Genomic DNA, 25,184 nt, shown 5'->3' with positions numbered 1-25,184 from the left:
AAGGCCAGCAGGCCCACTTATATTCACTTGAGACTTGATTCAAATCCACAATAAGGCAATTGGAAATGTCTTGGGGTTGGAGGAGGGGTTGTTTGTTTGTAACTGTAGAGATGTAACTTTCTCTAGTGTCTGGGCTCAAAAGATAGGAAATGCTTTGGAGCTCCAGGGAAGAAAGAAATCCCCGCCTTGCAATGTTTTATACTTCCCAGTATCTGGCAGAAGGAATGAGGCCTCAGACTTGCTAACGCAGGCTCCTCTGCGTGGCACTGGAGTTAGTGATCTCTGGCTGCACCTTTGCCTTCAGAGGAACACTGGAGAAGCATTTTTTAAAAATCTGTGACAGCTTCCAGTGTCTTGCATTACAGGAAATGGGAAATCATATTTGAGCTCTGGCCAGGACTTCATTTATTACACTTGCTGCATAAAGTAACCCTTTGCTCTTTACTTTGGTAGTTGCTTACTTATCAATTCAGAGCATTTCGTTGAAACACTCAATGTATTCATTGCAGTGCACCGCAGAAAGGAAGAAGTCTAAAGAAAATGCAATTACCCTCAGGTTTAAGAAGCTGCAATAGCAGTTGTCTAAGAAAACAACACAATTCAATCTCAAGGTACTCAGCAGCTCTGGGAAGGTTTGTCCCAAGCAGGCAACATGCCTGGGAACAGTAAGTGCTACCCTAAAGACATTGTGTTGTGAAGGGATCTAATAGAGGTAACATTGGGCAGTCAGGTACTCAGAGCAGTAGAGAACTGGACTTCTAAACTAATTGGTTTCTCTTGTTAAATGCCCAGCTCCTTTACTGCACCTGATTCCTGCAGAGCCACTAGAGTTTTTCGAGTTCTTTTTGTATCTTCAAGTAGCAAAGCAAAAAAGGAAAAGCAATTATTTTTTCTAAATTTTTGATGGTCCCATGGCTCTGAAAAGAAACTCTCTCTCTTATGTGGCTTCCCCCTGCTGCTGGTGTACATAAGAGGTAACAAGTTAAAAATATCTAATGCATTTGTTTTGCTAGAGACTGTGAGATCTTAAAACAGAGAGGCTGTAATGTTTGCTGCGGCAAATACATGGAGACAAAACAGTCAAAGAAGAATGCAGGACTTGATTTTTTTTCCATCAAATCATCTGTTCTATAAGAAAGCAAAAATTACAGAAATCCTTAAGTATTTGAATTATGGCATTTCTGCAGTCTTGTCCCATCAGACTGAGGTGTCTGTACCTCCAGCCAAGGACCTCTGCATGACTAAGAAGCATCTCTGGAAAACTGTATGAAAATAATACATTAGCTAATTAACACATTAGTTGCTCTGATGGCCTTGACAGTACATGGCATCTGCCATGGGACCAAGTAGACAAAAAAAACAAAAAAAACAAAACAAACAACCACACACATTGGCACCACAGTGGACTACTGACACAAATTCACTGACCTGGCACACAGGTTATCTAGCAAGAGACCCCTCTGTAGACATGTTTCCCTTCCTTTCAGATAGGCCCACTTTGGAACATCTTCTCTATACTCAGAGCCAGGAAAGACTCCTACGGATTTCAGTAGGAGTGAGCATTAAGGCAAACTCAAGTCTCCCCTTGCACTGACATATGATAAAAAGGAAGAGATTAGGGTGCTCTTTCAGAAAGAGCAAATCCTGGCCACGTTAACAAAAGAGTGTGCTAAGAGAAGACTTCCGTCTGCAACCTGATTATCTGCAGGGGCATGGTATGAAGTTCAGTAGAAGCATGGATCCCTTGGATATCTTCTAGTAATAAACATTTATTCCAACATATGCATAGTCAAAGCTTTGTACAGCAAAACATTACTTGCAAACAAAGCATAGTATAGAGTGCACTGCAAGGGTGTCCTAACTTGTTTTAGGACTTGCTTTAGTCCCTCTTATGCTCTTCATTTCCCTTGAATTCAACTTCTGGTGTTCAGCTTTCAGCTTTCTTAGACTAGATGTGCATACACACGATAGCCTATTTCAATCTACTTTATCTGGATAAACACATAGTGAATGCTTATTATCAACTAGTGAAATTGAAAGATAGTTAGAACGCTAAAGGATATGAGTAGAAAATTTTAAGAAAATATAGGAATGCAAGACAAACAGACCTTTAACAAGAGGAAAAGGAAAGTTTCATTTACCAAAGAGATTTTTTTATTATACATAGCTCAATTAAATTGCAGTTATTTGTACCTTCATGATTTCTTTCTGTGCAGTACTTTTATGCACTTTTCATTTCAGACCGCACAGACTCCTGGTACAAGTCTCCAATGGCAAAAATAGAATATTCAAATTACCTCAGAATATTCTTTAATAATATAAATCAAGTGAGTTCATTCTCCAGCTAAGCATTTTATCCAGAACTTCATTACAGGGAAAAGATGATTTCCTTAAGAACTCTAACCCTCTAAACACAAGCTCTTGTCACATTTGCTCATCTAATGATGGGTTAAAGGCCATTCATACAGTGAGATTAGGAATATTTCCTGGTAAAGAAAGCTGTGAAGGTCAGGGACCAGAGATGCTCTGTCCCCAAAATCAGGACTGGCTGAGTAAAATCCAGTATAGCAGTTCTTAGATAAACATTCTCTAAAAAGAGGCATTGCAGAAGAATTGTATGTTGTAGTGTTCTTAAATCAGCAGATGTATTAAAGAACATAGACAAACCTCAATATCACTACTGAGATGAAGGTAGCAAGTATCTTGAGGAACGATCCCTACATGCTAAGTCTAGTGTATTAAAGAGGCAGACTAACACCACGAAGAAAAAGTTGTAAAATACAGATGGTCTTTAAAGACTGATACTGGAATTCTTCTGAACTTTACAGATAGAAAGAGAGAAGAGATCACTGACACCTATTCACTTACTAACCCCCAGCATGAGACCAATTGTGTTTGGCCAGCCTGTTGTCCTGCCCTAGATCTCCACATGGCTGCGTCATTTCTTCTACTTCCTGCCCCTAAAGTGTCCCTACAAGCCTGTGGCCCCACTGCTAACTTCTGATTTTTAGAATCAAGTGAAGAGACTCAACCCCAAGCATGCTACAGCTCTTCCTGTTTCTGAATTGCAGATTCTAGGAAAACAGGAGATAACTCCCAGCCCCATGCCTAGCACTTCCTTTTTATTGACTTTCCATGCTCTGTAAGCTCAGCTGGTTCCTCAGGTGGCCTGAAAGGGCAAGCCTCTCCCTTCATTTGTGAAGGAATTTAACTCTTTCCTAAGCCATGCTTGACCAAAAAAAACAAAAACAAAAAAACACCACACACCCTGCTAGAAAACCCTATTTGTAATCTGTTCTTCTAGAGAAAGAAAAGGGGGATTAGTCTCCAGTCGGCAAACGTTTCTGCACATGACAGATGACATGATTTACTTCCCTAAAAATGTATCAAGAAACAAGTGCAAAAGTTGCCATCTCCAATAATACAACTTTATAGCACTAAGGCTGACCAAGAGAATAGTCTATTAATAAACACATCCTGTAAGTTAGTTGCCTTTGGTGTGATTTATCTCCCACTGACTGTTGAAGACAAAGCACTAAATCAGTGTTTAGTCTCATATAAAGGAGCCACAAGGATGCTCTACATTACCAAGGCTATCCAAAGACACAAACAGCTTGAGCGTTCCCAAGATTCAGAGACTGTTCACCCATATTTTTTTTCTATAAGTAGTAGTAAAAAGGATGGAGGTGGCAGCACTATGACAGATCAGCAGTATTTGATGTTTCTCTTTCTAAAGGTCAGCAACCATGACAACAGCCTTTGCACAGACAGATTTTTTTTTTTTTTAATTGAAAGGTAACTTACATAACATATGAACCATATTACACTTGTCTGTGTTCATCTTCACCACTTTTTTGTCACTGCTGAAGTGAGGAGAAATTTCTAAGCCCACTTTTATTCCTATTTAATTCAGCTACTAGCCACAGGACAGAAGCTCATTGCAGGATTCACCAACAGCCTGTTTCACTTGTTGATGTATCACAGCTCCAAAATGTAGATCAGAATCTTTCCTCTCCTACGTAATGTGTTGGCTGCCATAGAATTTTAGGTCAGGGACCATTTCAGAACCTTATTTTGCAGGTATGATTGTGCTGAAATATTATTTCTTCCCATCTTCTTTCCCTCCTGCCCCACCAACAGTAAATTCCTTTTAATTTGGAGTCCCTGCTTTGTGGTAATTAAGACATTTAAGCAGACTTTGGAAAAAGAGCACTGGAAACTATACCTGAACAAGACTCATGAGCTGTGGCTGCTGAGAATTAGGCACCACCCGAGTGCCATCTAAACTTTAAAATACAGCTTTATTTGCATGGATTGACTTTGCCCTGCTAAACTACATGCAGACAGTTTTCTTAGCACCAAGTAATTTCTTTAAACCAAGTTTTGTTGTTCTCTTAATTTGTAGGACAAAAGAAAACTGCAAGAAGAAATTACACAGAAACGTCTGAAAGTAGAGGAGGAAAAACTGAAACACCAGCATTTAAAAGTAAGTGAAGAGTATCGGATTTATATAACTAAAAATAGCCTCAAGTTGTTCAACATGAGTAAAAGGTTTGGATTTTTTTCTTAAACAGCAGCAACATCCAACTAACAGTAGTTGGTTAGATTTTTTTCAAGTTTATGAATGTTAAGTGGAAATAGTAAAACTGGCAAATTTTCCTGGGTTTAAGCCATGCTATTACTGTGAAATTCACAGCTTTTTGGAGTCTTACCAGGACTCCATTTGACTTTAATAAGCATCATACTTTGATCAAATTACATTAGCTCCTGAGTGTCAATTTTTTTAGTTTCATGGCATAAAATGAGATCATAACCAGGAATAACTCACAACTGAAAATTAAGGCTCCCATTTCAGACTGGCTGTGTTCACTCTGTAATTATACTACAGCAACTTCACTTGCTACAGCATGTAGCACAAACATGAGGTACAATTGCACCTTCTTGTGAAAAAAAAAAAAATCCTAACAGCAGCCTTTTCTTATTTGGCTGAAGCATCTTATCAGCTTATATAATAGCTCTCTGGTGAAACAGGGTTGTTTCCTCATATATTTAAAAATAAAATAAAAAATAAAGACAAGAGTACTGCAAATATTCCCCTGAAATGAAACTTGGGTCACTTGGTTCCCCAGTAATTTGGATTTTGTAATCGTGAGTTTACCATCTCTGTAATCACTGGATTGAAAAACTGCAAAGATTTCTCCCCAGCACCTTTCTTCCCATTTGCCTCTGTCAATTTGGCATTACATGTCATTCAAACAGATGAAAAAATCCTTCCTTCTAGAATCTGCAAAATTTGGCATTTTGCATACTCCTATGTGAGTCAACAAAGGTTTTTCAAGAAAGGGATGTGGAATGCAATACCAGGAATATGGCTTGTCTCCTTGAGCAAATACGGGAGAGGTATATTTAAAAACAACTCCTCTTCTGTTCCTGGGTTTCATGCACCCTCTGTTCTGTGTCAGGCCAAAGTTAATACACTAGCACTCTGGGAGAGTCAAGCCCAATGCCAAAGTCACCCTTTGCTTAGGGTTTTGTTGCAAGGTGATGACCACAAGGATATGCTTGACCAATTGTGCAGTGTCTTGCTTAGAAAGGACATGAGTGTCTTTTCCAAGTCCTGTAGCTAATGAACAGCAAGCAAGCGACATTCCTCTCCCATCTTAGTATATGCATACAAGGAGTACTGCAATTTGTTTCAAGTTTTCCTGTCAATTAATTTGGAATGACTCTCTTGTCCTTCTTTTAAGAAGGACAAACTGATCTGTTCTAGACATGCTAGCTAATCCTCACTACTGTTGTGTATAGACAGAGCAGTACAGCTGTTTCCTTGCAGGTTTAGTACATGCTTTTCACTAACATTAATAGGTACCATGGAGTTAAACATCAAACAGATATTTACTTTAAGTTAAAAAACAAACAAACAACACACACACCTAAAATCACCCTACCCTCCCCCCCCCAAAAAAAAACACCCACGCACCACCTATTCTGGCAGAAATTGATGTTTTATAGAATTTGAGAGGCTAAAGCACTCCTGGAGAAACATTATTGAAATACCAAGCTTAGCAAGGAGTAATCCTCTCCCCTCATACACACATGCATGCACAGACACAAACTACTATGTTTTACAGTTAACTGTAGGTCATTTTTTCCAAAATAACAGGTTACATGAAACCATGTACTAAATGCATAGACCACACTGTAAAGGTACATAGTGCAATCCAGAGTCACAGAGGACAGGTACCTGCTGTCTCATCCTGTGGCAACAAAAGCCTATCATAAGTTTTTGTGGTCAAGGATTTTTTTTTTTTTTTTTAAGAAAAAAAAAAAGTGTAGCATCTCACATATACACTTCCTTTTGAAGAGGATGAATGTGTTCGACTGTTCGATGTATATACATATTCATACATTTTCTTCTATGTATGTTCTGTGAGAAATCATTCAGAAAAGTTAAAAAAAAAATCAGTCATATGTATCATTAGCAATTTGGAGCAGCAAAAGTAGAGACCTACCTCTACCAACCAAGCATTAAAATAGGCACCTAACACATTTACTGTATGAACATCCTCTGCTGCATCTTCTATAAGTCAAGTTCTTCATTTATGCTTCAGACTAACTTGGGTATTTCAATGGAGTCAAACACCACAAGAATTTAGTGCAAAAAAATTGCTCTAAAACAGATTTAGACCTCTACAATCTTTAGGCACCTTTAAGTTTTACTGTGGGCTCATCTCCCTAGCAAGTCAGGCTGATTTTGGTCATTTATTTGGACTTTGTTTTTCTACTATCAGTTGAGCATGATGAAATCTACAGCTCAATGACCTACTTGGTGCAACTCTTGCCCAACCCTTGGGAAACTACAGAAGGTTAGTAAGTCTCACTGTCATAAAGATGTTCCTGTTAGCTGGATATCAGTATCACTTTCCTAGTTTTGTCTTATCATTCCTATTTACAACACTTAGTAACAGCTTTATAAAAGGCAGGCTTTTTTAAATTTCCTTTTTGTAAATTGGTCTCTGGCTTCCCAAAGACTTCGCTGTTTCCCCAGCTAACTTCTTACCAGAAAGAGACAGATGAGGTGTCATAACAAAATTTAGTTATTCAGTAGAACCATAATGAAGGAATATTTATCTCTACATGTTCCCCTCTACCTTGTGTAGTAAAGGGAAACACAAGCAGATATAGCATATCTGTGAAACTGGGGCTTCATGAACCTTCAAGGCCTAATGGCAGCTGCTAGTTGAGCATACATGGGAAATTTCATCTTAGAGTAATTCTAGATGTACCAGCAACTAATTTACCTCCCACCTGGAATCCTTCTCATTGAGAAAGGAATGGAAAGGACCAGATAGAGATACTTGAAACAGCAGTCAGCACTGTGGTGAATGAACTTTCCAATAGCTTTTTTAGCCTAGCTTGCTAGGCTTGGGGCTTTTAACATGCCTGAACTCCATTAGGGCTATCTTGCAGATGCTGGTCACATGCTGCCTTATTCCAGGAGTTAACAGTATTGAGCTGCATCCTGGTCTTCCGTGAAAACAATTTATGCCTCTCCCAACATGCTGTAAGGTGAACTATCATACCTCTGGGGAAAGCAAAATCTGCAAACTCAAACTCCTGTGCCTTCCAGAGGGAGCTGAATCTGTGTTAGTCCAGCCTCGTTAAGGATTACAGTGGAGTTGTACATTCCTAAAGCATCTGTAGGAGGTTACTCACAGAATTGCAGAGTATTGTCCCAGTACTAATGGTGTGTCTACAAACCACAAGGGAAAGAGATCACTTTCCAACATTCAGGCCATTCCAAGGGTCTTATCACATCACAGTGCACATGGATCCCTTTTCCTACACAATGTACCAAGGCTAATGTGAAAGTGTTTTCATACCAGAGCTACTACACAGGGTACAACACACACAACTTAGCATTACCTTCCATCATAAAGTGTCTCTGGCCCAATACTAGATTGCAGAAACAATCTGACAGCCCCAAAGCAGCTGCTCTGCACTGGCCTGTGCCAATGCCTCCGTGAAGCAGTCTTCTCTGAGAAACAGCTAGAAATCATCCATTGTTCAAACATCATTTCCAAATTGTGCTATGTGTCATTTTTTTCAGAAGTGGCTAAAAAAATTAATGAGGTTACATGGCATTTAGTTGTGAGCACCAGCAAACTATTCTAGGAAGAGGCAAGAATAGCCCTATTGTGTTATGCCTACGTTTAGGGAGTTTTTCTTGGGTCTAACCCTACACATGCACAAAGCTTCTGTTGACTCCAATGGGTGTTACCAGTATCCAAGCCTACAGTGACAGCCCTTCTGTAACTGTCATATAAGGAATTATAGGTTTATTTCTGGAAACAGCAAGGCTAGACTAATTCAGTGCCAAGCAGGATTAAAATCTCACTTTTCTAAAGTCCTGCCTAAAATTTAAGTTTTAAACACTTGTTTCAGAGGGAATTAACAACCATGTGCCCTCTGACTAGGGAAAACTGTATTTTGTGGTCAGTAACAGTTGCGCCAACACCAAACTACACGCATATAACGGATCAGGTGAAACCATCCTATTTAAACATCTGCATGTATTTCATTAAAGACTTTCTAAAACACAACTGCCATGAAGTTGGAAGGGGCTGCCAAATGATACAAAGCCAGGGTCAAGGCTCAGGGCTTGGGCAGTCCTTATTTCCTGCAGATTTCCTAGGATCCACAGTTTTGTGAGAGAATACCATCCTGCAGGGCTAAGGAGACTGTAAACATTGCTCCTGTGTTCTGCAGAAAAATACTACCAGGAAAGTGGCAGAGAATCCCTAACAAGCCTGCTTTACCCACAGTTTCTATCTTAGGTCAGTCAGGTGTGGATCATTAAAGTATACCACATAACAAAAGCTGGTAATATATATTTAACTGCAATCAGATCCCAGATATATTCTTGCCATCAGTTGTCCCACAGTAACAACCTCACATGAAGTATAGGGCAACCAGAAAGCAGTAGTAAGAAACATTTTGAAAGACTATGAACAAGATGCAGGCAAGGACAGCTGCTCCAAGCAGCAATGAAGTCAGTGCAGCCCCTTCTCACCTCTGCTGGGCACAACTCTGCCTCAAAGTAGTAGTAGTGAAAATCCAACTTAATGTTCATCCACATCATACAATTATCAAAACTACACAGGAAAAAACAAACAAACAAACAAACCTTACATGGAAGTCAGTCAGCTCACGGAATCTACATTACAAATGGAAATTTTATGGTTAACTAACATCCTTAGGTTCATGCTTCCCCCTTGCCCTTAATAAAGTTTCTACTAAGGTGCCAAGACTCCCCTTTCTTCCCTAAGCAAGTACTGGATGTATATTGCTCAGCTGGACTGAGGAGAGGTAAAAGAGGCAAGAAGGTTCGCATGGCTTACCACCTCCAAACTGCGAATATGAATTTCTCTTTCATGAGTGTTTTAGAGAACTCTGACTTTCAGATGTTGCTGTTCACCTTCTAGAGCAGCTGTAGGAAGCAATCAGGGTGCAGGGCCAAATTTTTCAAAATCTGAGAACACAGCTTAGAGATCCATCTACCTGTACACATGCGAGACACCCATTTATATACTGATACTGCACACAAGGAATTCCTCAGGTACTAGACTGGTCAGGACCTAAATATGCAACACCTGGATTACTCCTACAGCAGCAGTTCAAAACATGCAGCAGGTCTGCTGAAAAATCAACCAGACAACAGCATCCCTAGCTCCACATTTGCAGTCCCACTCTTGCCCAACTCCCTTACCAGATGAGGGATTACTACAGAGTTTGCATTTCAAGTTCCGCACAAATTCATGATGTAGAATTGTATGACTAACTCTCTAGAGATCCCTCCCCCAGTCCAAGACCTTATTTACAATGAATATTGGAAAGAAACTTTTCACCTTTTATCCTTCCCTCTCAGCATTAATGTAAACCCATGACCCAAGAAACTGGGGTGGGGCTGTTGAAATAAGACCACAGCACTCTGACTGGAGCCTTTTACACAACTCTAAAGTATATGCATGCTTTGACACAGCTTTTCTGCTTTACTCAGGGCAATCACAATGCTGGCTCCTCCTTGAAATATTAAATCAACTACAGGTAGCAACTGATATGTCCTCCACCTATCTGTTAGGTGGACTGATAAAACAGGATACTGTTCTTAATGACTTTGTTCTTAAGTCAGTCCCAAAACACAAGTTTTTTTAATACTTCTCTTTCAGGGCACTGGCCCCTGTCAAGTCTCCATGTGCTAGGTACAGCACAAAAACATGCATCACACCTACAGCATCTAAAGACAGAAAATTACTGACTAGCCTAAATTTTAAAGTACACTTGTCTGTATCTTTCCATCAGAAAAAGGCCTTGCGAGAAAAATGGCTCTTGGATGGCCTTAGTTCTCTCACTCCAAAAGAGCAAGAAGAAATGCAAAAGCAGAATCAGGAGGACCAACAACGGACTCATGAGCTGGAACAAGACATTCTCAGGTAGGGTAGTATACCTCTTCCCTCTGTCTGGGTTAGAATGGTACTTTCTTAAAATTCTCACMCAACTTTGTAAAAGATCAAAATGTCAATGAGGGCTAAACAGATGCAAGTTGATACACAGAGTAAAGCAATCTTCATTGTATTTCTGGACAGCTAGAACCAGAGAATACACTATGAAAGTTTCAATGTTGTGAGTTTTGTAAAACTGTAGAGTATTTTGAGGAGTACTTGTCTTTCTGAATCCAGATACACCTTTCATACTATACTCAATACATGTAAGCAGCAATGTATGGGTTTTGTTCCAGGATAGCAATTGTTGAATCAGAATTCTGGAGTAACAGTGCACTGTTTTAAAGGTTCTTCAATTTCACTAGATTCTGCACAGCCTTTAAAACCTGACTTTTACTATAATACAGTGCTTCTGAGCATTACAAGCAGTCTAGTCCCAGTAGTAGTACTTGCCTCTTTCTTACTCATCTTCCATGCTGTTGTGTCCTAAATTTCTTCCTAGCACCCTCTCATACAAAGGCCTTCTTGCACCTTTTTGTTAAAAAGGTATTTCTTCAAATATCATTGGCTAGTGCCTCTCCACCACACAGGGCTAATTTTGAACTGCATAGGCAGCCTACATGCGTCTTTTTTTAAACTACAGACATACTTGTAGGTGCTTATTAGCACAGCTAGCCTTTCCTCAATACTCTAGGGTTCTGTACACAATCAGCTCCTTCTCTGTGTCCAGGCATACTGGTACTTTGCATTAACATCCACAGCAAAGCTGAAATGCTCCCATTTCTTCAGGTTCACAAAAGTTTCATCATCCTGAGGCTTTTTCCTCTATTTATATTCAATAGTGACTTCCTCCACAGTCCCCTCTTCCTCCACTGTCCTCCTACACACACTCTTTTGGCAAAGTTTCCACCAAGATTATCTCCTCCAGTTATTTCCCTCCCACTTACCTCCTTACTCCATCTCTCCAACACAAATGAGAATTCTCTCGGCTGACAGGCAGCAGCCTAGTGCTAGTTTGTCCTATAATTATGCTAACTTCTTGCTTGAAAGCACTTTTCTCAGAACAGCTTTTCAAGCACCTCTGTGGATTTCTTTGTTGCAGTGGTAGGAGGTAGACAGTGTGCTCTAAAAACATCCCAACAGGTTGTGATTATGAAGACATACCAGAGGGATCCCTGTGACAGTGTGCTCACCAGGGAAAGGAGCCAAGTGGAGAAGGACTGGTTCAGGAGCAAGCCTGAAGTTGTACAGAGTAGGTAGTTCCCCACTAGCCCACAGGGATTCCAGCTCTTCTCTGAGCTGAAGGATAGACTAGATTTTCAAAGACCCATGGACTTCGGATAAGAGCTAGAGGTTTAGCTAAAATTCCCTTTATGCCCTATGAAATTCAGTGATGGGAGACCTTAAAAAAAAAAGAATTTTTAAACCTCAGAACCAAGTCAAGTACTGGATTTGCTGTGTGGTTGTGTTGGGGGAGGGATAGTATCATTTTCCTGACATAACTAACATCAACACTGTTTTGGACATTCAGCAATTCCCTAGTAAAGAACAGGCAATGCTCTCATAGTGCAGGTTTGCAAATGTTTGTGCCACTAAAAGAAGCGCTATTAAACTCCTGACAGATTAACTGCCTTGGAAACACTGAAATACCTTAGCGGAAAAGGTTCTGTATCTCCAGCATCTAAAACCAGTCTGTCACTCGATAATGTACCTTAAGGGCTCTCTGTGCCTGAGTAATTGAGCTGTCTCACAGCAAAGCTGGCAGCAAGTCCCTTCTGTCCTATCACTGGGAAGATTTGGAATGGATGACTTAAAAACCTTCCTACAATACTAGTTCAGAGATTACAGCAAATCTTTAAAATTATAGTTTGGATGTTCTCTTTGGAAATGACTCCGCATTCTTAATAGTGACCTCCTGATGTTTCTAATAGGGTTGGTAAGTCACATATGTAATGCCATTCCCACATGCCACAGAATCCTAGGCTTGTAACAGCGGTTGTAGGGTCTTTTGATATTGTTCTTGTAATTATTGTCCTGCCTTTTTCCTCAGTTCAGTAGCCTTTAATTTCTATTTCCTGAGACACCAAAATTGAACACACACACAGAAAATTTTAGTTCTTGGAATACAGCCATATAAACTTTTCTTTAGTGTGACTAGAGTTTATCATTATTACAAGTAGTAAAACAGAGTAATCCAACTGGAGCTTCAAACCTAAAAGCTTCCTTTAATTCTGAGGAGGCAAATCAGCATCACAAGGGAACATTCCTTCCACTTTAATTCCAGACTGAATCCAAGAGTTGAGAGGCATTTAAAGGAAGCTCTCTAAACGCATTTGTGCTTTAAGGAAGAAGGAATGAAAAGTGCCAAACCATCACTTATATCTCCTTGCTTACATAAATCACAACATGGATCCTGGAGTAATGTCTCAGCCTATCTCCATTTTGTAATAAGCGGAAGCACTAGACACAGATACCCTATGACACAGAAGGTTGCACGCCTAGTACTGCATCACATGACTGAGGACACACACATTACACCAGACAGGGCTGAGGTTCCTGAGCTCTACATTTAATGCACCCCGAGCCTGAACCAGCTTAGCTACAGAAATAAGTGTCTGTTACATTCCTACTAGAATTTTTGCCAGACTTGATTAACATTCAGTCTTCACTAGAAATTCATTTTGAAATTCTTTTCCCATGTACATCTGATGCAGGGGTAACAGTTTTGTTTTGGTTTTAAACTAGTTTCTATTTATATGCCTGCATTTAAGAGAAATTAGGCATTAGGTACAAATTCTTTTCCTATACAGTTCCAGCTTCAATTACCTAAAAGCAAAAATAACGTTATTTGTGTATATAGATGACTAAGATTCTGACCATAAATCAGCAATTTAAATTGTGAAATGACTTTATTTGCAGCCATGAGCACTGCAGTGGAAGAACTGCAGGAATGTGTGATGCAGATGTCTACCATTATCCTCTTAAGAACATTATTCTTTTCCCAGAACATAAGGCCACTTATTTTACTACACTTGCTCAACAAAACCTACAAATGGTTCCTTTTATATTTTTACATACTATTCTTTTATGGCAACTGATTCTTTCATGGTGAACTTAGCACTTCCACAACTGCTTGTTGTTAACAGTGTTACTCAGGTAGCTTTGCTGCCCAACTAAATTTTCTTGCCTGTGACCTTCCCCTGGCAAGCTCCACTTGATTGCTTCCTCCTTAAAGTGATTCCTACTTCTTGATACACATCCAAAACACCCCAAGTTTAGTTGGAGTGAAACAAGTCAGACAAATGATGTCACTATAAAATGACAAGGTTAGTTGACAAAGTGCAACACAAAATGACTTGCTGTCTTCACTTTTATGGCAACAACCTTACAGCTATGATGAAGCTGTACTTGCGTAGCATGCATTGATTCCTTTTGTCGTGAATGCGTTTTGTAAGAGAGCGTACAGAAAAGAATCAGTGGTGATACCCACCACCAGTATTACAGACATATGCAAATTACTATCAACCACAATAGAGAGAATATGAGAACAGAAACCTGCCCTCTGAAAATGAGGATCAGTGCAGAGATGCTCCTGATTACATTCCATCCTGCAGTAGAGAGGACTCACTTCTTAACTGCTGAAGTTCTAGAGACAGTTTAGAGATTTATAAACCTTGCTATCAATATAAATGTTTTCATTATTAAGATACTTACTCTTATAACTACACAATCTACACAACTTACAGTCTTGAGCAGTTTTTATCCTCATGATACACAGAGGAGCACAGCAAGGACATTTTATTTTACAGGTGGGGAGCGGAGGCAGAAGAACATACCTGGAGTCATGTGGGAACTGGTCACTGAGCTAGGAATTTGAGAAGGTTTATTCTCATCAAGCATCTTTTCCTATAAATTATACTTTCTACCACTGTTCAACAATTGTCTAACAAATGCCTCCAAAGACACATCCACGCTGCACTCCAAGTATGATGTCTTGCTTAGACATATCTAGCCCAATTTCAAACCAGCCAGCACAGATACAGAAACCAAGCAATGCAGAGTTCAGCATGAACAAAGTCCACCAAAAAGTACAAAATCAAAAGCACTGTGAAGACACTGTGCAGTGCTGCAGTGCCATTGATAGCATCCAAGCTAGCAAAAGCTTGCTCAACTACACGTATGTGCAGTCACACCTTTGACCTACCTCACAAGGAAAGACATATTGATCATGTATACACTTGCCATGCAGTGGCAGTAAGGTATTGTTTAGAAGCTTAGTAGAACTCTTTCTGCTATGTATTCAATTATTAAACCTTACTGTTGAATAATCAAATATATTCTGTCCACCCCAATGGACAGATTTTTGATTTTAAGTAAATAAAAATATATCTAAAGCATTTAAAAGGTTTTTGCAGTGCCCTTAGAACAGTCTTTTCTTTCTGCTTAGAGGACAATTACCTGTAGTTGTAGGCAGATTATTTAAAATAGTGGCATGGACCTTTCCATGGCTCTCCTAAATGGGATCTCTGTTTTGAAACATTTCCTTGGGTGTCCAATAGAGCTTGTATAGGTCTGCTATTCAGTTATGATTTGGGGGTGGGGTTGTTTTAAGATAAAAAGAGAGTTCCATTCTTTGTATCAATAATAAAAGTTAACAGTGACCTGAAGCACCTTGCAGACAACTAGCTCAGTGGTTACAGACAGGAAGAGCATTCACAGTATGTTCACCTTGTTTACATGTTAGAAGTTACAGAATGCCAAGTCAGCATGTTCTTGGTTAGGGTACAAGCTGAATGAAAAATAAGGTATTCTATCATTTTATCATTTAGTTTTACAGCAAATAGCACTCATTCTTGATGGATTTAGTTGCTAAACAACATACTTAAAAATGCACAAACAACATCATGTTACTAAAGGACTGTTCAACTAGTTTGTACTGTAATACATGAAAGCAGGCTCAGGCTAGACAGACTCCAGAGTTGCTAAAGCATTTGACTCACCTCAAAACATGTGAGGACTTGCTAGGCTGCCTTTTCCTCTCAGTCTGGTGTCCTCCAGGGGACTTTGATCTGCTTTTCATCCTTAGTGTTCTTGATTTTTCTTCTGGGGGTGGCAGTGGTGCCAACCCCGGCAGACCAGCTGGTGGCCATCAGCAGTCAGAAATGCACTGATGAATTTCCTAATTCAGTTACTGCTGCAGCAGGGCAACCTCCAATTTAGAATCTCAACTTCTAAAGCTTGTTCCTTAATCTGCACCTCCATGCTTCTTACGGTCCCCTCTCAACAATGAATGCTACTCAAAAACAGAAGGAAAATACCCAGAGAATTGTTTTAATACAGTACTTGTGTCATGCTTCCATTCCTCCATGCAACGTGGCACCACTGTCAAAAGGAAGCTTCTCATTGTAATTGCTAGTGTAACTGCTAGATCCTTCCTAAACAAAGGCAGACTCTAACACTTCATAATAATGATATCAGAGTATTTACAAATTTCTGAAGATTTAATTTAAACACCAGAAAGTGATATTCTGGCCTAACTCTTCAGGTGTGCAAAGCAGAAAGGACCCCGATTTCTTTGAATTAAATAGATTGCATCTTCTAAAGGTTTCCTTTCAACAGGTTCTGGGGAGCACATTCACAATATTCTCTGAAAATGAACCATAACATCTATTTATGTGTATGTGCAAGTACAAGTGCAAAAGAGATACTTTTAAAGTCTAGATGCAATTCTTATTGCATGGTATGAGAATTTTTGTCCAACCACACTACACACTCTTAATTACCATATGAAGCAGGTGTCAGTATGGGTGTGTGAGTATACATAAGCTTAAATAATACATTTCTTGATCTCCCAGATAACCATATGGGATTCTTCTCTTTATTTGGATTTCATATACCTTTTCAGAGTCCTTCTCCTCTTCTTCCATCTACATGTCTAGGTGTGTTTAGAGTTCAGACTGAAATAAACCCATAGTAAAAGTTAATGATTCTTTAGCTCATTATGCTTGTATGAGCTTTTAATGATTAATTTTTGTATTATGACAATATTGCAATCAAATCTTGTGGAATATATTGAAATATTGGGTTTTTATACAAATACTATTCTCTAAGAAGTGCAGAAATAGGGCATATGGACATTGCACTGATTTCTTTTATAGCCCTCCAAGAATATTTATCCTCCTCATCATAAACTCTTAAATTCAGCACTATAATCAATACCTTTGAATAGGGTCTTAAGGGCATCTTGCAAAGTGCAGGGCGAAAATGTCAACTGCTTGCTTGCTTTTTTTTTTTTTTTTTTTTAAGCCTTTACTCTCATCCTGGATACATTTTTCTTCACAACTCAGTTCTGAGGACTGTGATAAATTCTGTGTTTCAAAAAAGAGGAAATTCTCACCAACAGCTAAAAATCCACACAGTATGATACTATTGTAACTTTATGCATTTATGAGCTTGAATAGGGCAACAGCCACAGTGTTATTTAAGCTCTTCAAGCAGCACACAGACAGCAGTAAATAATGCTCCCCTGCCAGCCTGCATTCAACTATTCTGGTCTGCCTACTGCTTTAAAGAGAAGACAGGTTTCTATTAGTGATGTTGACTTTAGTGTGGTATCGTGCACCTTACCACATACTGAAGAATAAGTCAGAACATAACATCTTTTTCTAGCATATGAGAAGTATAGTCCATCATTACTTTTTTTAGTAACTTTGGGTCAGATCATTCACTGATAACTGTTCTGAGCAAAGCAATTACAGATACCACTTGCAGTTGGCTGCAATCATCTTCAGAAATGGACTCAAAAACATTTCAAATTTGAAAGGTTTTGAAATTTTTTTCTCTCAAGTTAAAAAAAGTTCTTTCAAAAGTGTTCACAAGAAGAGAGATTACCAAGGAATCCGAAGCTATGGCACTCACCTCCTGCATGAGACCCTCAGTTCAAGTCTCAGTTTAGAGTTAAATCCAGACTTGATTCTAGATGACTTTCATAGGAAGTGATCTGCTAACTGCTAGGCTACAGGACAAATTTCTACTTATAAACCCAATGAGTGCTTACTTATGCAGAATGCAACAGCACTGACTAGAAAGAGGAAAAACAGGATATAGGACACCTATTTAAAGTCACTGCCTTACTCAGATCTGAGAAAAGAATTTCACCGGGATCCACCCCGGAGGTGTGCTTTAACTGGGCACAACTTTTTCCCTCTCTCACAGACAGAGATTAGATATTTTATCCTGAACCTTTCCAACAAGAAGCATTTCAGACATTTTAGTTTTAAGAAAATAAAACTTATTAGGAAAAAGATGCCATAAGCATTTTGCTCTGCTTTAACACGCAATAAAACATATAACTTCATAGTTTTAACATATAACAAAAAGGGCAGGAAGGGGAAGAGAGCTATGACACCTTTTAAATAATGTACAAACCTCAAGCATAAGTCAACAGCCCAAAAGAAATTCTTAATGCTGGGTTTCATCTATCTTTTGTATAATAAAGGTTTTTAGAGAAAATAGTTAGCCCACCAGCCAAAAGTCTTCATGGACAAGACAATATCCTACTGTCTTACAGAATATCCAAGTTTAGTGTATGCAGTATGTATAGGATGTAGATTTTTAGTCTTTGTAAAGCAAAGTTATAACTGGTTAGACTTAAGTACAAAGTCTCTTTTCATGATAAATCAGTCCTTAAATATTCCTTCTTGGTGAAGGAAATCTCACCCAAATGCAGGTTTAGAAAGTGGTTGTTATTAATACCCGATGTGACATTTATCCTGACTATCTGAACTACCCAGTTTCTCTTGCAAGTTTACTGGTAATATTTGTGAGGATATTACTTGAGCAAGTACTGCAAATGTTAATCCTCCCCAGCTGCTTGTCTTAGGTGCATTGAACCAGTGTGCCTTGTAACACTGCTGTTCTGCTGAAAGTGAATACTTTCAAAGACAAGATTACAGCTTTTTTTTTTCCTCCATAGAATCAAATATACAAAGTGTTGATGAGTAACTGGGAAGGACACACAGAAAGGAGGCACACATCTAAAAACCCTAGCACACAAAGGGGAATCCTGAAAACTAGCTAGAGTTTTTAAATCTGTAGCTACATAGCCTCTTAGCTATTCTATCAGAGACATGGCATGCTACACTAAAAACACCAATCTCAACAATATCTTGCTCTTTTCATCACTTCCCCTCCTCTCCCCTGCAAGGATCAAGTCTCAAGTTGGCAGTCAGGCTCTGTTACATCCATTTTACCAAAACAAAGAATTTCGAAATCCCAGCACCCACATCCACAGATGCAAAACCATCTAGGGAACTGCCTTGGTATAACAGAGCTGAAAAGATGCCATCACAAAGCCCATCCATTTTAGGTATTTGTTCTCAGTCCAAAACAATAAACCAGAAAACAAAGCCTTGTTCTCAGTCCAAAACAATAAACCAGAAAACAAAGCCTCTAACTTTAATGTCTCTAGCATCTTCTGCTATGCAGGTTGCTTAGTTTTCAAAAACCACACAATAACTACAGTTGTCACTTAAGAAGAGTCTACAAGACATATCACTACTATGATTTCTAGTTGTATTAACTAATTTTTAATATGAAAATAAAGAAAATGATATTTTATCTATTTCAGTTCTACAAAAAATAATTCTTAGTTATTTGCAAGTACTTCCATCAAACAAGAGCCTGATGCATCAACACATGATTTCTATTCCTCAGAAATTGCCATTTGATTCCATGGATACAGATCAGCACTCTACACCTTTGTCTGTGTTTTCTCTTACTCTGGAATTGCAGCTTCTAGTCACAGATGAAGTAGAACTTTCCTCTGTGTGTGATCCACCTGAATTCAGTTTGGATACATATAGCATAGTGCATGAGGTGATATACTCTAACCCTTTACGTATTACCAGTTACAAGAACCTTCTTCTGATGTTCTTACAGACAAAGAATGCACTGCTTCTGATCTATAGTACAATTGCACATACGGAATAAAAAGACAAGTGAATAAAGTCATAACCCTGGTGTCTGACTGGATTAGTTTCCTATATCATAATTACATGGGAGTAATCATGTTTCTTGAGACAATGCATGAGAAAAAAGTCCATCTGAAGATGAGGAAATTCTGTGAGGGCCTATGGTCCTTCTCCATTTCCTCTTGAAAAAATGTTAACTTCAGTCTGTTTTCAAAGTAATTTCAGAAGAAATCTACAGCAGGTATCTTTTAAAAAACTGAGCATAATTCCAATTTCACAATTGTTCCTGAGGTATTTGAAGTCATAAGCTAATTCTGTATTAGAATGAAATTTGTCAGAGTGACTGAAATCACTCCTGCTAATGTCCATACTCAAGATGTATTGAATCTACAGCATTGTTCATGGTATTAAATCAAGGGAATTGTGATTGCAGATTGGAGAAGGAAATTGAGGCTCTGGAAAAAGAGGAAATGAAAATCTCAGCTAATGAAGAAGCTATTTTAAAGAAACTTAAGTCAGTTGAGAAAACAACAGAAGACATAATAAAGGTTAGTGCCAAACCATTACAGAAGTAAATTCCTTACTCATTCATCATAATAGTGAATACTTAGTGTTCAGCACTTACTGTCATTAGACAAAAGCTCATGAACACTCACAGTAAGGGAGGAACTAGCTGGATCCTGTGAGTGTTCATGAGCTTTTGTCTAATGACAGTAGTTCAAATACAAGAGACAAGAAATTATACTGTTCAAATACCTAAATGTCTCTATACTCATTTGCAGGGGGGAGGGCGATTCATATCATTACTCATCTATAGTACATCATGAAAAATAGCACTGCCGTTGTCACCAATCAGCAACTTTGAGTCTCAGCAGAAGATAGATACAAGTAACGAGTACAGAGACTGACTTATTTGCACTCCTTCAAGCTCTGTCCAGCTAAACTGCATCATGCTTTCTCCTGCCTCCCCGAGAGAGATTATAGGGAAACATGCCTTAGTACTATTAGTCATTACCCTTTGTCAAAATGTCATTTTGACATCTGAGAATCATCTTAAGCTCTCTTTTAAAAACATGAAGTAGCTTAGCTTCAGTTCTCCAGCTGCGCGTGCATGTGTGTAAAAACATGCACTTTAAAAATAAAGAGGGATAAACAAAACTGGGGAGCCAAAATAGAGCCTTTGGAAGTCTTTGAAATCAATCACCTTGGGCCAGTGTGAGCCTGTTTCATTAACAATTTCTAATGACTCTAAATCACAAAGGGAAAGACAGAACATACCGCCAAAATAGACAAGAAAGTTTCACTTTCCCACTTGCCACGCTCCAAATGTTCTGAGAAGTCTCCACTCTAGGTATACCTCAGTATAAAGTGAGGTCCACAAAAAGTTAAAACTATCAGGTAAAGCAAAACGCTATCTAGAAGTTATCTTAAAACTGACTAATCATCTATATTGTTATATGGTTCTCTTTTCTAGTCTGTGAAAGCAGAAAAAACAGAAGTTGAAGAAGGTATGTTTAGTCAAAAATCTTAATAAGTTTCTTGTACAAGTTAGTAAGAGTATACTAAAGGCACTGTGAATCTTATTTATTCAGAGACAGCAGACTACATATATGCCAACATACCTGACCTTCCAAAGTATTTCAGACCCTCTGCACTAAAAAGGGCAGGACACGCTGCAGCAGATGATGAAGAAAAGAGAAAAGGTATTGTTTGTTGCTAACTCCAAAGGTATGAATAATTGCAAAAAGCTTCTTAAAAACTGAAGCTAATATGCTTTTAGGACTAATTACAGATATGGGACAAAGTTGTTCTCACTTAAACTATTTTTATCATTAATATTGTCAAAATTGAAAGGTAGGACATTGGTGTAAGCAACATACCATTGACAATGTTTTCAACATTGACATTTCCTTCCAGCACTTCATTCCTGTACCTATAGCATAACTCTAAGTAGTTATTCCTTTTGTATCAGATATCGCATATTTTCTGTCAGCAGTTATACCTACTGGGCAACAATATCTAGTCTGGTTATTTCCTAATGACTACAAAGCCTCCTACCCCGAGTGCCCAAGACTCTAATCTTGCAGCATGTGGAGCTCTTTCAACTGCTATTGCCCAATATATCTCCTGATGTCAAGTTTAAACCTGGCCTTCTCAGTCAGAATCACAGAATGAGAACTGGCTCCTCAATGGCTGATTTTTCTTGCAGAAGTGGATTCTAAACAAAATTTGGGCTTTTTTCCCCCCACTTCCTGAAATTGACAGGATGAATAGAGTATTCAAACTGAGAACCCAGTATAACATATTTGATAATTCATTTTAACATTCATTCTCACTATCAGGACTCTTTCAAATTATTTTTTGCATCTGCTGCATTACCAGTTTTTAAGTACCTGTTTCTTCCAACAGCATTGTTTGCCATGGAAATTAAAGTTGAAAAAGACATGAAGACAGGAGAAAACACAGTATTATCAACAATACCTCTTCCCTCCAATGAGTTTAAAGAGACAGGAATCAAAGTCTATGATGATGGCAGGAAGTCAGTCTATGCAGTGTCTTCAAATTGCAACACAACACAAAATGGTGTGGATGAACTTGCTCCTGTTGAGGTGGAGGACCTTCTAAGGCAGGCAACTGAAAAAAATTCCAGGTCTCCCACAGAGTATCATGAGCCTGTGTTTGCAAACAAGTTTTGCAGGCCAATTACTCCTCAGAAAGATAAATTAGTCCCTGGACCAAAACTGGAAGACCAACAAAAGAGAGATATGAATGGACTTAGCAATCAACAGACAGAGTTCTTCAGTAAGGTAGAACCCTTTATGCAGCAACATAAAGAAAATGGTCTTGATCTCCCAAAGGTAACACAGCCAAAGTCTCCCTCTCCAGTACTTCTCCAATCAGAGAAGAAAGTACACACTAATCCTGAGAACAGGATGATATATAATGAAAAAAGAAACACTGCCCATGAGGAATTAAAACCTTACCAGAATACAAGAGAAAAACATCACGAGGCAAGGTCTTTAAATTCCTGCCATCTTAATGAAGCATCCCCTGCACCTCAAGAAGATCAGGAAGATATTCAGTACAGCATTGTCCAAGCTGTACCATGTTACGTGGATGATTCAGAACCGGTTACAATGATTTTCATGGGTTATCAGCGTGTTGATGAAGATACAGAAGCAGACCAAAAGCTGTCAAGATACGATGGGGTTATCCGAGCAGAACTAGTCATGATCAGTGATGATGATGAAGATGACAGCAAATCTGAGAAACCATCATATCACCCCATAGGCCACTATAGTCAGGTTTATCAGCCACTGAACAGGCAGAAAACCACAGAAGTCCCACAGACAATCCCTGCGAGCAGGTGGGGTGGGAACCTGAACACAGCAACGCACAAAAATTCCATCTCCCTACGAGAACAAGAGGAACGTTTAAGCTCACCTACACACCACATTCGCCTTCACAGCCAGGTATCTGGAGACGGTACTGAAGATCCCTCATTAACAGGTAACAGAGAAGGAAAATCATGTCGCTGCTGTTCGCTCATGTAGCAAACTAACAGTACTGTCTGCTAGCAACTGTTTCACTTTGCCATTTGGATTGTTTCACAGACTAATATGCAATTGCTAAGCATTTCTTCGCTCTTGTTTGTTAACAAATGCCAATTGCATTTTGCTACTGTTGAAGTATTTCATCTTTAGCAATGCATTAGTTACCATATCAAAATTTTGAAACTATCTCAGAAAATCCATTTCAGTAATCTTCAAAGATTAAAACAGTGGCTCTCTAAAATGACAATTAAAAGTTCCATTCATGCTACCTCAATGAGGAGAATAGTTTTAATTTACTAGCAGGTAGCTAACAGCATTGCTTCTTAACACTGTCTCCTTATTAAATTTATTTGTGCCTATCTATATTTTATCTACTTCCTAGATGATCCAAATTGCGCCTTAAAACAGAAAAACTCTTTAGTAATCAGCTTTACATCGCATTCTTCTGGAATCAGTGTTGTCTACCTTGCCTTAATAATGTTCATGCAAGTTTTTTTTGATAATCTGATTTAGACATTTTTATAATTTGATTGATGACAAAACAGTTTTCCTCCCTACATGTGGTTAGCCAGTATAATCTGTTTTTATTTCTTAATATTTCTTTCTAGTCTTTTAATATTAAGATGTCTGCTTCTTACTGCAAAGTTTTATAATAAAAGGTTGGAAAAACTATAGCAAGGTCTTATAGAAACACAGAAATCTTTTCTTCATAGTTGTATTGCACTTCAATGCATATAGTTAAAATGCATTTAAGCATATTTATAGAGCAGCAGATTTCAGACAGGAGTCACATTCCACTTCAAAGAGTATTGCATTTGAGTTACAGCAAGATCAGGCATTCTGATCCCACATTCTCTCCTTGCTCCTCTCCCAGACTACATTCCCAAAAATTTTGAGAGTTTGGCAGGAAAAGTGCAAGTTTTGGCCCTGTCTAAAGCCACTTGGGCAGTCCAGCATTTCTTTACAATACAAGTACACCCAAAAGAGAGGGTGGGTCTTCAGATCACATAAGGAATTTCAAGTATTTTTGCATCAGTATGCATTGATTAGGAAAAGCTGCTCAGTAAGTATTCTCTAAAGATGCTCTCTGTTTAGAAATATCATCAACCTCATTTGGTCATGCACAACATAGCCTGAAATACTCCAGCAGTGCTGCTCAGCCTTTCTAGTCAGTCAGGTCACTTAGCTTTTCTGTCACCTCTCAGGACCTTTGCTTCCTTCAGGCACCAATTCTACCATCTGTGCATTTTGCTGTGGCCTCCAGGACCAAGGCTGCTGCCAGCAGCTCTATGCCAGCAACCAGGAGCAGAAGTAGCTGGCTGCAAGCAGGATTAGTCATTCCAGCAACTGCTCCAGCCCTTTGTTTTGGGGACACTCCCCTCACTCCCCCATCACATACATACATGCATATAAATGGAGAAGGGACCCTCCCCGCAAAAGCTGGTTGCTACCAAAACAACGCATTCATCCTGCAGCCTGCCCTGTACATGTTCCTGAACAGATCCTGGGGAAGAGGGTTGCAAGGAATAACAATAAGCCAACAGAACTGTTCTGGTGGCCACATGCAGACCATGAGATACTAGCTGAGCATGTACCAGTCTTTGCTTACTTTTGACTCCTGAAAGAAGCTTCTGAAAATTTTTCCTTCCACTCCCACTAACAGACAACCTCTGAACAGTCTGGGTCCTCTCTCTTTTGAGGTTAGTGGAAAAGAAATGCTGGCTTTCAGAGAAGAGGGATAACTGTAAATCTGGTAAAGGCATTTGAGAATGTTCTRTTAATTTGTATTTGGTCTTATCCATTTACTTACACCATACTCTACCAAGGAGAAAACAGCCAATTAGGAAAAATCCTGGTCCCAATTAAAATCAATAGCAGTTTTGCAATCGTCTCAATGAAGCCAAAAATACACCCTGAGATTCAGCACCGTCTCCAAGTGAATATCTTGAAGTGCCCAGCCGAATCTGGAATTAAGCCATACTCCTCTCTCCTCCCCGCCCCAGCCTATTTATTACCACTCCTTGGGACATTTTGATCCATGGGAAAAATGCCAGGAAATGACTTGGTTTCTCCACACAGTCTTGTAATTTTATCATTACTTCTAAAAAGGAAACAAAATCAGGAAAGCCTCTTATATCTAGAACAATGCATGACAA

The 25,184-nt window shown here is 39.0% G+C and overlaps 1 protein-coding gene across 1 annotated transcript; it reads left to right on the top strand.

Moving 5' to 3' along the window:
* The first annotated feature begins 3,574 nt into the window (after nucleotides 1-3,574).
* PALMD (palmdelphin) lies at nucleotides 3,575-24,693 on the top strand. The gene is made up of 7 exons (XM_026057582.1): nucleotides 3,575-3,736; nucleotides 4,406-4,486; nucleotides 10,363-10,493; nucleotides 19,908-20,022; nucleotides 20,949-20,982; nucleotides 21,067-21,177; nucleotides 21,884-24,693. The coding sequence occupies exons 1-7, from the start codon at nucleotides 3,575-3,577 to the stop codon at nucleotides 23,026-23,028; spliced, it is 1,779 nt and encodes a 592-aa protein (XP_025913367.1). The 3' UTR covers nucleotides 23,029-24,693.
* The last annotated feature ends 491 nt before the right edge of the window (nucleotides 24,694-25,184 follow it).

The sequence above is a fragment of the Apteryx rowi genome, unplaced genomic scaffold, assembly GCF_003343035.1.
Source record: "Apteryx rowi isolate R43461 unplaced genomic scaffold, aptRow1 scaffold_14, whole genome shotgun sequence".
NCBI classification, from domain to species: domain Eukaryota; kingdom Metazoa; phylum Chordata; class Aves; order Apterygiformes; family Apterygidae; genus Apteryx; species Apteryx rowi.
This window is presented reverse-complemented; position numbering and strand designations above follow the sequence as displayed.